Here is a 17,223-nt window from a genome sequence, read left to right as displayed (position 1 = left end):
TGGAGAACATGCTGGCCACTCTAGTCGAGCGCTGTCGTTATTCTGAAGGAAGTCATTCGAAAAGTGTGCATATAGGGGGCGCGAATTGTCGTTCGTGAAGACGAATGCCTCGCCAATATGCTGCCGATATCGTCGATACAGTTGCACTATCGGCCGGAGGAAGGCATTCACGTACCGTAAAGCCGCTATGGCGCTTTCCAGGGGCACACGTCGGCCCCAAACTAGCAGGGAACCTCCCCCTTGCTGCACTCGCTGGACAGTGTGTCTAAGGCATTCAGCCTGAGCGGGTTGCCTCCAAACGCGACTGCGACGATTGTCTGGTTGAAGGCATATGCGACACTCATCGGTGAAGAGAAAGTGATGCCAGTCCTGAGCGATCCATTCGGCATGTTGTTGGGCCCACCTGTACCGCTCAGCATGTTGTGGTTGCAAAGATGGACTTCGTCATGGACGTCGAGAGTGAAGTTGCGCATCATGCAGCCTATTGCGCACAATTTGTGTCCTGTGGCTGCACGAAAAGCATTATTCACAAGGCAGCATTGCTGTAAGTGTTCCTCCGAGCCATAATCCGTAGGTAGCGGTCATCCGCTGCAATAGTAGCCCTTGGACAGCCTCTCTGTATCTCTTCCATATCCGAATGACATTGCTTTGGTTCACTCTGAGACACCAGGACACTTCCCCTATTGAGAGCCCTTTCTGGCACAAAGTAACAATGCGGACGCGATAGAACCGCTTTATTGACTGTCTAGGGATGGTTGAACTACAGACAACACGAGCCGTGTACCTCCTTCCTGGTTGAATGACTGGAACTGATCGGGTGTCGGATCCCCTCCGTCTAATAGGCGCTGCTCATGCATGGTTGTTTACATTTTTGGGCGGGTTTAGTGACATCTCTGAACAGTTAAAGGGGCTGTGTCTGTGATACAAAATCCACAGTCATCGTGTATCTTCAGGAGTTCTGGGTACTGGGGTGATGCAAACCTTTTTTTGATGTGCGTATATGTGAAGTGTCTTCTTTAGGATATGTCTGAAAGAACACACAATTTTGGTCCCACACTCACTATGAATTAACGACATTAGCTGTCGGCGGCCATTGTTTTAAATCTATAGGGAAAGTTGAACATTTTTGCTGGACTGGGATTTGAAACCTGGTCTCCTGCTTATTAGGCAGATTTGCTGACCAATGTGTCGACCAGACACAGTCGCCAACGCAACTGAGCAAACTACACGGAATATCCTAGCAAATCACGTTACACGCAAATTTAAAACTTATCCACATACTACTGATGTACTGCCTCTTGCACATATAATTAAGCTGAAGACGGCCAATTGATCACTTCAGTGCCGATGAACACCACGCTCAGATTCTTAAGGGAATCGGCGAAATGCCACGAGTAATGTGGATAATGTGCAAGCGTCACTGCGTCATTAGTGTGTGGATAAGTTGAGAATTTGATGGGAGGCGCACTGGGGTCGTTTGTGCAGTTGCGATGACAACTGGGCTCGGAGGAGTAGTAGGCAGCGCAGCGCTATGTTCGCTGATGCCGACTGGCAGCTGAAGCCATTAATTCCTTTGTGTTTGATTCACATTTCTGCTACTCCTCACTAATTCCGCCTATCTTCGGTGTACTCTCTGTCTATATTCTGTACACTTTAGACTGCTGATTCCATTCATCAAGTTCTACAGTTCTTCCTGACTTTCTCTGAGGATAATAATGTCACCAGCCTATCACTGACATCCTTTCGTTAGGAATTTTAAATGCACTCCTGACCATTCCCTCTATTTTGTCAATGCTTCTCGCATATATAGACTGAACAGTAGGGGAGAAAGACCGCATTCCTGTCTAATTCACTTTTTAGTGCGAGTACTATCTTCGTGGTCTTCCTTCTTATTTTACCTCCTTTCTTCTTGCACATTGGTATATTATGCGTGTTTCCCCGACGCTTACACCTATTTCACTGAGAACATCCAACTTCCCGCACCATTTCATATTGTCGAACGCTGTTTCTAAATCGAACAACCATATGAAATTACTTTGCTGTTATTTAAGCTTTGCTTCCAATATTTAGAGAAATGTACGTAATATCTTTCCCAAAGTCAATCTGATAATCTAACAGGTTTTAAAATTTCAGTTCCACTCTTCTGTGTATTATTCTTGCCAGTAACATGGATTCATAAGCTATTACACTGATTGTACGATAGTTCTCGCACTTGCTACCTTTGGGATCGTGTGGATGATATTTTTCCGGAAGTCTGATAATGTGTCTTCTTATTTATAGATTCTGCAAACCAACTTGCATAATTACGTATGTATCATTACGTATGTATCACTTCCTCCGACGGTTTTAGAAACTCCGAGGGATTGTTATATATTTCCTTCGCCTTATTGATCGTATGTCTTCTAAAGCTCTGTTAAATTATGCCTCTAATATTGTTTCCCTTATATCTTCCATATAGACTCTCATTTCTCTTTCTGTCATATCATCAGACAGTTCCTCAGCCCACTAGATGCGTACAGTGTAGTCTTTCCGCCAGTCCCGTCTCTCTTCTGCATTTAATAACTTTGAAGTGGCGCAGGGTAACATAATTAATGACGACTGGACTGGTTATTAACTTCTTCCTGTACCAAACCTTGCACAGTCATCACAGTGGAATCAGTGAACCATAACACAGCTGATGTCATTTTCATAGGACGAAAAGGACAGGCGATGGTGTGAGTGATTATAGAAATCCATTTCCGTTATTCGTACCACACAAAGGAATGATACGGCCATCGGCTCAAGAACTTTGGTCGTCCCCACACGACTGTAGTACTTACTTAATTGTTCCAAATGTTTTTTGGTGCTTGTCAAAATTTTTCAATAAATCGATTTTGAAAGTTTCTGGCGCCTGTTGAACGCTATATGAGACCATCAGCGGCCGAGCAGCAGCTCAGCGACTGTGGCTGAAGCGGCAGAGCAGAAGTCTGCCCTCACTGAATTTCAAACTTAGCGTAATTCCTTTTCTCTATTCTTGCAGCAAACACTGAGTCGTTACAAATAATCGTGTTTCTTCGCAAATGAATAGTAAAAGACAATGAAATATCACATTTCTCGAACTTGTGAAGCGGTTGTGGCATAGTTTTAAATTACTGGATGGTTAAAGTGCAATGTCTCGCGAAGATTGCATTACTATTCACTCCCAGATACAGTAAATGATGATGGGTCCAGTATTTGTACCTATGACGCATGCTTTGGCTTAAAAATTTATTCCTGAACGCCTTTCCTTTTTCAATTTTAATAGTGTGTGTTTCAGCTAAATGTACGTGCCAGTAACTGGCGTCCAGTATGTGTTCTTGTTGCAAATCTATACTTTGTTCTTCATACTTTAAATTATCTGTTATGTTGGTAGTTTGAAGTTCTGAATACTAGTGTGTCCCCTGTAGCTCCCTTGATTTCTGCATATTAACTGCAACCCACATCCATTTGAACCTATTACTGCATTCGAGCCTTGGTCTCTTACTGCAAACTTTACTTCTCACACTTGCCTCCCTTACAAAACTGATAATTCCTTGACACCTCAGGACGTATCCTGAATTTATATCTTCTTTTGGTCAAGCTGTGCCATAATTTATATTTCCCCAGTAAAAAGCTGGTTCAAATGGCTCTGAGCACTATGCGACTTAACTTCTGAGGTCATCAGTCGCCTAGAACTTGGAACTAATTAAACGTAACTAACCTAAAGACACCACACACATCCATGCCCGAGGCAGGATTCGAACCTGCGACCGTTCCCCAGTCATATTCAGTACCCCTCCCCCCCCTCCCCCATTACTTATTCAGATTTACCCATTTAAACTCCAGCATTCTTATGTACCACCACATTTCAAAAGTTCCATTATCTTCTTCTCTGGTTTATCGTCTATGTTTCACTTTCCTTCAATACTACACTCCAGATAGCCACCATCATTATTTATTTTGCTTGCCAAACAGCAAAACTTATCTACTAGTTTTAGTGACACATTCAGCAATGTTATTCCCTCAGTATCGCATGATTTGATTCGACTACATTGTATTACCCTTGCTTTTCGTTTGCTAATGATCATCTTGTAATTTTTTGAAGACGCTCTTCATTTTGATAAACTGATCATCCGTGCTTTGTAATCTCTGACAGAGTTACAGTGTCATCGGAAAACCTCTCTGAACCGTGATTATATGATCGATACTACCCAATATACTGTCGCCAGACGATAACAAAGAACAAATGTAATTGTAATGACTTTACCGCAAAACCATTTTAACATGCAAATGATTGTATCCATAAATAAACGTCATTTCATCTCGATTCGTTATTGTGCTTCAATTATACGTTGCCGCGAATGTAGTACTGTATGTTTTCCTTTCCTAACACACGCGGTTCGTTGAAGCAATGCAAGGCCGAAGAAAAATGGCGATAGTCAACTGCAGTGTGCGCCTTAGCTGGTTGCTCTAACGATATTCAGCGACGTGTTGCGCTGTTATAAGATTTTCACGAGTCTCGTAAAACTTTAAACCTCGATTTCTATAGAACACTTTAGAAACGGATCTACCAGGGCAGCATTTACTACATTTTAGTACGTATTGCCACCGCACGAGCGAAGAGCAAAATCAGTGACTCTTTGTGTGTGCTCCCCTAGTCGGTCACCTATCGACATCTCGCAGGCAATAATATAATATAATATATTATCTGCACCTGTTAGTGTAAAGTAATATTTGATGTGTTTGCGTTCGCGTTTGTGACGGGCAGAACTCTGCTGCGGACACTTCCAGTAGGGTGCCTAAACGTCCGTGGAGAAACAGCAGCCCATTCTTCCTCAAGAGCCAAAGCTACAAAAATTAATGATATTGGAAGAAATTGACGCTCCAACTTGTGAAGAATGGTGCAAGTGGCTCTGAGCACTATGGGACTTAACATATGAGGTCATCACTCTCTTAGAATCTAGAACTACTTAAACCTAACTAACCTAAGGACATCAAACACATTCATGCTCCAGGCAGGATTCGAACCTGCGACGGTACCAGTCGCGCGGTTCCGGACTGAAGTGACTAGAACTCCTCGGCCACAGCGGCCGTCTCCAACTCGTTTCCAAGGAGTTCCATGAACTTCAGATCGGGACTCTTGGCAAGAAAGTTATTGCCCACAATCCACTGCACCACAGATGCTGGTTTATAAGAACTTGCATTGCCATGCTGAAATAACCATCGTATAACCACTGTTCCTCTACTGTACGCTGTGCACAACTGTGTAAACATATCCTTCAGAATTGTCCATTTCATTAAGCGCAATTAATGGGGACCACACCCTAACCACGAAACACCTCGAGATACGGTGACACCACATCTTCTGTACTTGACTGTGGGCACTACTATGACGGGCAGGTAACCCTCGCCCGGCATTCACCAAAACCAAACCTTCACATCTAATTTTAGTAGGGTACAGCATGAGTCATCGTTCCAAATCGTTCGTTTCCAATCATCCATTGTCCGGTGGCGCAGCACTTTACACCAGCACTGAGTACAGAAATGTTTGGTGTATGAGGAGCTGCTGAACCATTGTACACCATTCGTTTTACCTCCCCACGATCAATGGTACACTACTGGCCATTAAAATTGCTACATCACGAAGATGACGTGCTACACACGCGAAACTTAACCGGCAGGAAGAAGATGTTGTGATATGCAAATGATTAGCTTTTCAGAGCATTCACTCGAGGTTGACGCCAGTGGCGACACCTACAACGTGCTGACATGAGGAATGTTTCCAACCGATTTCTCATACACAAACAGCAGTTGACCGGTTTTGACTGGTGAAACGTTGTTGTGATGCCTCGTATAAGGAGGAGAAATGCGTACCATCACGTTTCCGACTTTGATAAAGGTCGGATTGTAGCCTATCGCGATTGCGGTTTATCGTATCGCGACATTGCTGCTCGCCTTAGTCGAGATCCAGTGACTGTTAGCAGAATATGGAATCAGGGGGTTCAAGAGGGTAATATGGAACTCCGTGCTGGATCCCAACGGCCTCGTATCACTAGCAGTCGAGATGACAGGCATCTTATCCGCATGGCTGTAACAGATCGTGCAGCCACGTCTCGATCCCTGAGTCAACAGATGGGGACGTTTGCAAGACAACAACCATCTGTACGAACAGTTCGACGAAGTTTGCAGCAGTATGGACTATCAGCTCGGAGACCATTGCTGCGGTAACCCTTGACGCTGCATCACAGACAGGAGCGCCTGCGATGGTGTACTCAACGACGGCCCTGGGTGCACGAATGGCGAAGCGTCAATTTTTCGGATGAATCCAGGTTCTGTTTACAGCATCATGATGGTCGCATCTGTGTTTGGCGACATCGCGGTGAACGCACATTGGTAGCGTGTATTCGTCATCGCTAAACTGGCGTATCACCCGGCGTGATTGTGTGGGGTGCCATTGGTTACACGTCTCGGTCACCTCTTGTTCGCATTGACGGCACTTTGAACAGTGGACGTTACATTTCAGATGTGTTACGACCCGTGGCTCTAACCTTCATTCGATCCCTGCGAAACCCTACATTTCAGCAGGATAATGCACGACCGCATGTTGCAGGTCCTGTACGGGCCTTTATGGATACAGAAAACGTTCGACTGCTGCCCTGGCCGGCACATTCTCCAGATCTCTCACCAATTGAAAACGTCTAGTCAATGGTGGCCGAGCAACTGGCTCGTCACAATACGCCAGTCACTACTCTTGATGAATTGTGGTATCGTGCTGAAGCTGCATAGGCAGCTGTACCTGTACACGCCATCCGAGCTCTGTTTGACTCAATGCCCAGGCGTATCAAGGCCGTTATTACGGCCAGAGGTGGTTGTTCTGGGTACTGATTTTTCAGGATCTATGCACCGAAATTAATTGAAAATGTAATCACTTGTCAGTTCTAGTATAATATATTTATCCACTGAATACCCGTTTATCATCTGCATTTCTTCCTGGTGTAGCAATTTTAATGGCCAGTAGTGTAGTTGGACTACTGGTAGTTTCTTAGAATTCACAATTATTATCGATGATTGCACACGATTTTTTCCTACCAACCTCCACAATGCTCGACAGTCCTTGCCCGTCAGTACAAGAGGTCTTCCTGGTCTTCGTTTATGAAATTTAGAGACTAATCCACGTTATAAGTCACTGAGCTCTCCTGAGCAAGCCATCCTTATGTGACTGCTTCTCTTGGGCGAACACTCTTCTCCCCCTATGAAATTGCCGGTTCCCCCTGTCGACACAGTTAGTGGCCGACTGATTCCGCAATACGAAATTGTACATTTCTGTTACATTCTTGGGAAGGATCCTAGCTACGATAGCCATTCTGGGACCAATTCCTTTGATTACCGGATACAGAATATGTGAAGGAATTAGAGGTAAGGCTAGAAGAGGGTGTTCGATATGTATTTAGTCCCAAACGGCCAAACTGCGACGGCCGTCGGAAGTTACGTAAAGACGCGTGTGGCGCGACGCGGCGCGGTCCGGCGCTGCCCGGTGGTTGGTGAAGGGTGGGGCCGGTAAAAGTGTCCGGCGCCGCCCCCTCCCCACCCCCACCCCCGGGGGCCGCCGCCGCCCCTCCGCCTATAAAAGACGCCGGCCGCCTCATCCTGGCACCGCTCTCCTCGGCAGCCTCCAAGAAGCGACATGGCTCTCAACGCGCAGGTCAGTAGCCGGCTCTCTGCCTCCTTCCCCGCCTCTGATCTAGTTTCCCACCACTCTAGCACACCGCTCCGCGATGTTTCTCTATCGGCTGAGGACCGCCTACAAATTTTTCTTTCTTTCTGCCCACTACAGTACCGTAAAACACTTAAGCACATTGGACGTCTTAAACAGATGAAAATCTGGTCTCTCAGTACTACTTTCGCCAAACTGTTTCACTTATTTGAGTCAAGTATTTCGTAATTGCACCCTTTTTTTTCAGCTGTCCTACGTACAAATGTGTGAGAACAGCTGTAAGCTGTAAGGGAGGTTAGTGTGTTGTTGTCGGTGTAGAGGCCATTAGAGTCCGATTTAATTTATATGAGCATCGGGCGTTTGAGGTCCAGAGATGGGACGTTATCGCAGCAAGTACAGTCCCGCCACTACGCTCCGACTTCCGCTATAGGCCGCGATAATATATCGCTTTAAAGCCACTCCTACAGAAAAGTCAGGCAAAAATTCTGAAATTCACATAGTACGTAGAACTCTAAAGCGTCTATAAGCATGTAAAAGTCTGTTCTTAGTTGTAATTAGTGGTAACGTTAAGTGTTTTTTCTTGAAATGTTTAAAATTTTCGCACACAGAAAAATTATTTGCTAAGAACTGGCACGTACAATGCTTTGCGCAGCGGAAGTGGCAACAACAGTCGTGGCTGATAGTTCTAGACTCTTCGTTAGTGTACTGCAGGCGGGAGTAGTATCGCTCGCTAGCTGTCAAATGCCGACTTTTGTACATGGACTATAGAGAAGTAGGGCGAGTTATTGAGGAAGGAAGGTTGAGCAGTAATCGACAGTAGCCATTCTTGTGATCATCTTAACTGCCTTAAGGATACTACAAGAACGAAAAAGGTCCTGTACTTATCAAAGCGTAGCAAAGACTGGCATAGTTGTATATTTCCTGCTGTGTAGTCAGCGTTTTTCACTCGGTACGACGTACCAAATGCTTGAAGAAGGATGAAAAAGAAAGGTAGGAATTTTTGAATGCCAGTGACAGTGGCACTGTAATGTCATTAGTACCCCGATGTAATGATAAGAATTTCTGTCTATTGAGTCTTTCACACATCTCGTGGTCTGTTCTAGACAAATTCTTGAGTGCTGTGAGTTATGGTCCCATTGCTACAAGAATGGAGCACTGACGTGAATGACGAAAGACTGGACACTGTACAAGAAATGAACATGCACCAGTTGAAATGTGCAAAAATGCAGTCTCTAGTCCAAGTACAGGAAGAAAAACTTTTAGAGACATTTTTCCTTCCGAAATCCCTTGGGATTTGCTGTTTATAGAGAAATCTAAGTGCAGAACGAAAGAACGTTCAGATTTCCAACGGATCGCGATGAATCTCTGCTTCCTGGTTGGAGCAGGTGTTAATGCAAATGGCGGTTTGCTTTCTCCCCAGGCCATACCTGCGGGATAATCTGCGCTTGTTGGCTGCACTATCGCCTGCATCAACATAATTGTTGGGAAAGCTGCAGAAGTGCATCTTGTCCGGGCACGAACCTCCGCTTAAGAAAATGAGTCGCCCGGCGTCGGACGATCTGGCATAAAAACAAGCCACTAACGTTAGTAATGCAGTACCTTAAAAAGTAAACTTTGTCCACTGATTGCACCCTACATCCATTTAAGAATGACAGTTACAACTTCGGTTACGGTGGAGTACGTATCTTCGAATGAACGTTATCCATGGCGATGCTCCGTCGCATGCGGATTTTTAAAATATGTGAGGCTCCGGAAAGAAATACGAGATCTGGGATTCTGCCTAAACAGTGGCCTCTTTTATTGATGTCCTGAGCATCTTATTTATCCGAGTTTATTTCTCAGTCGATCTTATTACGTAAAAATGCAGAAGAGTATTTTTTTTAAAGCCAGTAATTAGGGAATTCGCGAGTAAGGTACAGGAATATAACGCAATACTAGCAGTAATGATAGGAAACACGTGAACTCTTCATTTCTAAGCTACGAGAACGTTTACGTTCTGTGTAACGCATCAGCGAGAGCTTACGTCTCACAGTAGACGGCAGCAATTGAGTTTGTATAGCGTACTTGCTCGTGAGCCATTACAGCTGTGCTGCGCTCGTTAAGTTGGTGCTGAGGAGGTGATGGTAGTGCTGCGCAGTAATACGACAGTAACACAAGCTTACAGCAGTCCGGCCGGCGGAAATATATTCCGGGTGTCTGGTACGTAAAGGACAGAAGTCACAAAGCCTTTGACATGTGGCGTGGAGACTGTGCAGATCACATCCACTAGCACAATTACCACTTAGATTGCACAGCTTATATTCGCAACTGACAAGGACTCACGGGAAATTATCAATGTACGAAACTAAAAATTCAGTAACTTCTGTGAATCGAAAATGTAGGAAGGGAAACTAGAGTTTAACGTCCCGTCGAAAGTGCGGTCATTTTACATGGAGCATAAGATCGTGTTACCTCGGGTGAAATCAAGACTGGTCCATTGGAAAGGGGTTTTGCTCCGTACTGATAAACCCGCTAAAAGTTAGCCGAATAATGAGGTCTAACGTTTCAGGTCATTAGAGATGGAGTGAAAATTCCGGAAGGAATAGAATACCGGCCGTGGCCGTTTCAAAGGAACCATTCTGCCAGGTGCCTAAAGCGATTTGGGGGAAGAATGGAAAACCTGCGTCTTGATGGCTGGACTGGGGGTCGAAACGCCCTTCTCTTGAATGCGAACCCGCTATCTCACTCGACGGCTTCCTCATTGTTACGGTTCTTGTATTTCAGCAGGTAATATGAACCGGTTACAAAAGTAAATAATTTAGGAGATATACGTCTGAGCGATCTTCACTAGCCCAAAATTGGCTGCTTTCATCCTGTTACGAACGGGAGTTTCTGAAATCGACAGTCCGGAACAAGACAGTTGTACACTTTCAGCAGCAACCTGATAGGAATTGAGGCACATCCTTTTATGTTCAGCAGCATTTGATACCGTACTACATGCGTCATCTTGACGATAGATTCAGCTACTCTGCAGATAGAGAAAAATATACAAACTGGGAATATGATGCGATTTGGAAATTCATAGCTAGCAACAGTGGCGTGTAAGCTTTCTCCCACGCCCGGGTTCCCGGGTTCGATTCCCGGCGGGGTCAGTGATTTTCTCTGCCTCGTGATGACTGGGTGTTGTGTGATGTCCTTAGGTTAGTTAGGTTTAAGTAGTTCTAAGTTCTAGGGGACTGATGACCATCGCTGTTAAGTCCCATAGTGCTCAGAGCCGTAAGCTTTGTTCGTTAAATGATCAAACTTCAAGTATATTGGAGTCAAAACGCGAGGTGCAAACGATGAAAGAGGAAAATTTATGAGGAAACTTTCTGATTGTGATATCAGTTAAGATTTCTCAGACAGACCCAACGACAAGGGAGGGTCAACAAAATGTTTACAACTGGGCCGATAAAGGCTTCGGTTTGACACATGCACTTCACCATTTTTCTGAACATTTACCTAGAGAAAATCCTTATTAACTGGGACGAGTATGGCGATCGTACCCGGCTGGTTTGCTCCGATGCAGCCTTCCGCTATAGGGTCTCTTATCTTTTCTTTACGGCGTCAGAGTGAGGGCTAATTAGAAAATAACCGAGCCATAAAAGCACGATGATTACGCGCGCCTTCCATATGTTGCACGGTAACTAACAGATGAGTCATTACCATCAGCGCCGATGGATTTGAAAGGCAAATGAAGTTATCCGCGGAGAATTCACGACGCTCTGCTCTGGAATTAAACAACAGGCCTCAATATAATTTCTTAATAATATTGCATTTTAAGGACAATTACAGATTTCAATAAACATGGAAATACAAAATACATTTTTCAATATGATTTGATTAGAGAAGGCTACTACAGCAACCGGGAAAGTGACAAATGTAATGAGAATATAATGATTGGGACACAGGAATTTGTGGGGTGTAAATCTGTATGAGAATTAATCAAGATAAAATTTAAATAAATAGTCTTTGACAAATAATTTATACAGTGAATATATATATATATATATATATATATATACATATATATATATATATATGTGTGTGTGTGTGTGTGTATGAACGAAAACGTATGAAAGAAGTCATTAAAAGGTGAACAAAGAAAAATGCATGCACTGAAAAAAATGACATGTGTTCATTGAAAGAACATTGCTGCCTCCAAGAGTTCAACAAGCAAGAATATCAGAGCAATTCGTGGTGCTACTAGAGACACGAGCTTAATGACTCAGAGGATTCTGTGGCAGTGACTAGTTGAAAAGAACGTATATGGGAGGAAGAGAGCGGTCACAAAATGTGTTGCAGTTGTTGACTAATCAGTCACTCAGGAAAGAGTAACTGAAGAGTTGTCGTCGAGAATTTGGTCGTGCAGGCGCTCTAAATCCTTGTCCGATGGGACAGCCTCAGAGGGGTCACAATGGCTAACAAACTGGGAGAACCGAGGTTCAAATCTCCTCGCAGGCCGAGGTTTTCTATGATTTACATTACCTATGATCTCCCAAAAGTGCTTGAGAATACAGGAACTTGTTAACAGTCGCACTGGCGAACTGCTTCCCGATTCCAAATTCTCAAATGGTAATGAATTCGATGTACTGCTAAATTTCATTTATTCCATGCTGTTATCATTTCACAGACAGTAATACGCAGTAGATGGGAAGTCTACTAAGTTAGAGGAACATGTGAACACGAGAAAAATTCGTAACCTGGAAGGAGAAACGGGTTTCATTCCGTGCACAATTACACGCGGGAACTCGAAAGGAAATGCGTGCACGGATTGCGACGGAGAGTTAATTTTCTAAATAACTGTGAAAGTTTCGGCGCACGCAGGTGCAGCGGCACGTGACTAGAGAGCTGCTAGCGTTTCGGGTAGCGTGCTCGCTTGACGCATTCAGCTCACGCTTCTGCGGCTACCGGGACGTGCCTCGGTGACATGAGAGGCCAACTGACAGCTGCGCGCACAGTTTTCTGTGTCAACGCCGAAAACTGTACGCGGCCCGCTGCTGGGAAGACAGAATACTTCCCAAATATTAGTCGCAATTGCGAATAATTTTGACACCAGCTGCATTAGGCAATGAAAGAATATCTGTTGATGACACGTGTAAGATGCCTACTCGTTTATTCGTATATATCACGACAATGTTTCTCTCTAAATCCAACTACGTTGATATAATCAAGGCAATCGGGTCAATGTTTATGACGCACAGCTTAGAGTGGGCGTCTAACTCCCCACCAAGAGAGGTTGCGCAGTGGTCAGCACACTGGACTCGCATTCTGGAGGACGACGGTTCAAACCCGTGTCCGGCCATCCTGATTTAGGTTTCCTATAATTTCCCTAAATCGTTTCAGGCAAATTTCGGGGTGGTTCCTTCAAAAGAGCACGGTCGATTTCCTTCTCCATACTCCCTTAGTCCGAGATGATGCTCCATCTCAAATGACTTCGTTGTCGACAGGACGTTAAACTCTAATCTCCTTTTACTCCCGAGGAACATACACCTACCGGTACGTACACCACCAAAGCCATCACAGTTGCGACCAAAAATCTTCACATTCAGTTAGATCTAATACACATGAAAAGGATTCAAAAGGAGACACTGGCTTCATCAAACTGGAAGATTTACTGTCTCTAGTACAAGGCTCAGTATAAGTTCCTAACGTTTCTGCGCACACTCACTGACGTTCACTCTTATTTCGGCTTATTATTACTTTCCTGAGGTAACCATTGCTTCTACCGGCCTTTGCTAACTACTCGCTTCTAATATTGATGTATTCTCTACTCGGGCCACTCACTTCTAATATTGATGAATTCACTACTCCGTCCACGAACACTGCAACATTTTAGAGATTTATCGAACTTGTCACGGCAGGCGGCCACGTATCGTCCCCACTACCACTTGTCTTCCGCGCCACCCGTAGCGGTTGGCGCCAAACCGAGCTTTTCTATCACTGGGGATTCTGCTGGCGACAGTGCTCTTGCGCTAGCCCGCTACGTGTAAGGTACAGGAGTGCTGAAGTGCTGGAGTGGGACTCGAACCCGGATTTCCCGTTTTTCGCGAGCGGTCGCCTTTACCATCGGGCTATACATGTACGCTTCCAGGTCGATCCAGATCTCCAACATGCCTCAGCCTCAGTGTCTGAGACATGCGTTATCACTGTTAGTATTATCGTCAAAGAAGGTCTAGACAGCACAATGGTAAAAAAATGCAACAAATAATTTATTTGTATTAGGAAAGTCTCTGCAACCTACATACAATACAGAATGATAGTGAAAAATGTGTTATTTTGATTATTGTAAGCTTTATTTTTCTTTCACTAAAGAATATATTTCGACATACAGTTCCCAGACGTGACACATTAAAAGATTTCCATATTATCATTCAGTGGACATCCGCCAGGTTCGCCGAGAGCGCTAATGCGCTGCTTCCTGGACTTGGGTAGGCGCGCCACCCCCGGATCGAATCCGCCAGGCGGATTACCGACAAGGGCCGGAGTGCCGGTCAGCCTGGATGAGGTTTTTAGGCGGTTTTCCACATCTTTCTAGGTGAATACCGGGCTGGTCCCCACGTTCCGCCTCAGTTACACGATTCGAAGACATTTGAAACCCGTTCGCACTATTTCATGATCTACACAAGGCGCAATCAGCTGGGGTACACTGACGCCGTCCCAGGGAGGTAAGAGTCGGCGGCAGGAAGGGCATCCGGCCACCTATTAAAACTAACATTGCCAGATCCGATTGTAAGTACGTCAACACTGCGTAAATTGCGGGACAAAGGCGTCAGCTACCGAACAGAATTGTCATTCACTGGAGCGCTATCTATCGAAACATTTTTACACATATTAGATGTTGCATACTTACGTTGTTGCGGTTCCATGTACTACGTATTACTTACAGACGTTAAAAGTTGGCTTTGGAATTAATTATTCTTCTAAATGAAACCGGTAGCTAACCTGCTTTTAACTTTTTCATTGTTTATGAAATTTTCGTGTCGATTATGTAAAAGTTCTTTACACTTAAGCAACTGAATAAAATTTCTACTACATAAAATAAAAACTTACGAAATGAAAGAAGGGCAGCTTAAAGTTGTTTTACGTTCATGAGAAACAGAATTAAACCGCATTTTATAAGAATTCATTATACCCTAGATTTTTCATTATTTGTTTGTCATTTGCGTGGTACACTAGAAAGAACTTACACCCTACCTGAAACTGTAATTTCAATTTTTTTATGACACACTTGTTGACCTTCTTCGCATACTATAATTTTTTGTACGTATAGCCCATAGTGGAGCGTACGTCACAGTCATTGAAGGCATACGGTGATAGAGCAAAAAGATGTACTTGTAGTGATGTGGACTGTTACGCATTCTGTCTTCAAGAAATTATTTAATTGTAGCTCTCTCTCTCTCAGACATTGTCTTTCTCTCTTTCTCTCTCTCTTCCGATATCTTTCACTTTCTTCACCCACTGTTTCCAGGGCAGTTTTGTCTTTGGAGTGTAGACGAGGATTCACCTTACGTTTAAGGTGGGATAGCAGTACCACAGGTCCTATAGATTGTATGTTTCAACGACTGAAAACACCGTTTTGAAGTATCATACCCCAGGCGTTTTTGGAATTAATAAAAGAAGAACCCATCACGTATAGAAGTGTTTCACATTCACAGATTCAAATATTATTTACTCCCGAGATGCCTACCATTTCATTAGTCACACAGGCCTTAGTGCAGATTTAAACACGATGGAATTTATTTTATCACTTCTTCTGAAGGATATGTTGGTTTTTAAGACTTCATCTTCTGCCAAAGGCAGCCATGTGTCGTATTCAGTGTATCTCTTTTTCTGTTTGAAACTAAATTTATTTCAAAGATGGGATTGTGGAATTTGTGCTGTTTTTATGCATTTCGTGCTTAGACGGATGTCAAATTTTTCTTCGTACTGTGAATGTTTGGTGCGTTTCTTTGTGAGTTTAACTATATGCACTCTCGTGTATTGTAGCAAGTTTTCGTGTACAAAAACGAAATTCCAAAATCTTCCTTTCGCATATGTCTTAATAGGGCATCCAGAACAAGCCAACAAAAGTCCAAAACGGCACATTTAATCCCATTACTCAAGTAACAGACTCTCTTCATAAGTAGTGGAAGATTCCCATGAACTTCCTTCAACTTCTTATGTTGATCGCACATCACACCTCGAGTAAAATATTTTGTTCACGCACGATGTGAGTACTGTTCCACTGAAATGAGATGTGTGAGACTGTACAATTAAAAAATATTTCAACAAATCACCGCGCGTTCTATGAGTTTGAAGACTGGCCTAACCCAATACCGTGAAAACCCTTACCTACAGCCAGGACACTGTGCAAAATTTTCTCTTTATTTCGAGACCTTTTACCACCTTTGCTTTTCGGAGGCGATTACGACGTGAGGCGGTGCTTCCTGCGGCAGGTGGTGGTGCTGTTGGCGACGGCGATGCTGGCCGGGGCGCTGCCGCTGGAGGACGAATACGGCAACGTGCTGCACGCGCCCGGTGGCTACGCCGCCCCCGCCGCCTACGCCGCCCCCGCCATCGCGTACGCGGCGCCCGTCGCCAAAGCCGTAGTCGCCGCGCCCGCAGTCGCCTACGCCGCCCCCGTCGCTAAGGCAGTCGTGGCGGAGCCTGTGGTAAGACACCGAACCAGTCACATCATTCATATCCGATGCATCATCTGTGATGTAGTTCAGGGCTTCCCGAATACAACTCACACGAAAAAATAAGTCACCACCTCAAAAGAGCACACTGTCCCTTTGGAGCGCTTTAGATGGCACAGGACAGGTATCAAACGGTCACGTGACCTCCACCTCTCATTTGACTCATTACGGTGAGGGTATGTAACTGCCAGTCAGTTGTATAGAATCAGCGCAGCAAGATTGGTCGAACTGGAGACGAGACAGTGGACTGCTTAGGTCCTTCGTAACTAGATGTGCCTGAGATCACATGGTGAATGGTGTTGCTCGATTTCTTGGTGTATCAAAATGGAATGTCTACGACTCTACCAGGTGTCGTAAACCGGCGAGGGTCGGAACATACTTATTTAGAAACTTAACGCTCAGATCACGGATGATGCGGTATTCAAGATCATCCGTTTCTTGCCACACCAGTGGCTGCGCACGGGAGCGAATAAGCGATGGGATCATATTGAGATTTTTCGGCTTCGTACAGGAGTGAGACGTCAGTGGGGTCAAGCTCAGGATTTTTGGTCACTATGGGTGGAGACAGCACAAAAAGACTTGGATGTTAAGCTACATCGTTAATATTGGGATGATAAGGAAATGAGACTCTGGATTCGCTTAGAGGTCTGCTTTTTATTGCTTCTTCAAGCGTTTGCAATGAATATACAGAAGAGCTCAGACACTAGCCTGTAATTACTGTAAATGTAAAACGTAAATGAAGCCTACTACATTTTCAATAAATTACCAGAATAATATACCACTCAGGCCTATAACTTCATTAAGATTCGAGTA

At 44.3% G+C, this 17,223-nt stretch overlaps 1 protein-coding gene across 1 annotated transcript in view; it reads left to right on the top strand.

The window, feature by feature from the left end:
- The first annotated feature begins 7,663 nt into the window (after nucleotides 1-7,663).
- The window catches only part of LOC126100320 (cuticle protein 8), a 34,355-nt gene continuing 24,795 nt past the window's right edge, over nucleotides 7,664-17,223 (top strand). Inside the window, exons 1-2 of the mRNA XM_049910930.1 lie at nucleotides 7,664-7,699; nucleotides 16,168-16,383. Of these exons, the coding sequence (XP_049766887.1) occupies nucleotides 7,682-7,699; nucleotides 16,168-16,383 (234 nt within the window). The 5' untranslated portion in view covers nucleotides 7,664-7,681. The remainder of the gene's footprint in view (nucleotides 7,700-16,167; nucleotides 16,384-17,223) is intronic.

The sequence above is a fragment of the Schistocerca cancellata genome, chromosome 9 (assembly GCF_023864275.1).
Source record: "Schistocerca cancellata isolate TAMUIC-IGC-003103 chromosome 9, iqSchCanc2.1, whole genome shotgun sequence".
Classification (NCBI taxonomy): Eukaryota; Metazoa; Arthropoda; class Insecta; order Orthoptera; family Acrididae; genus Schistocerca; species Schistocerca cancellata.
Note: the sequence above shows the minus strand (reverse complement) of the source record. Positions and strands in the feature narration are given on the sequence as shown.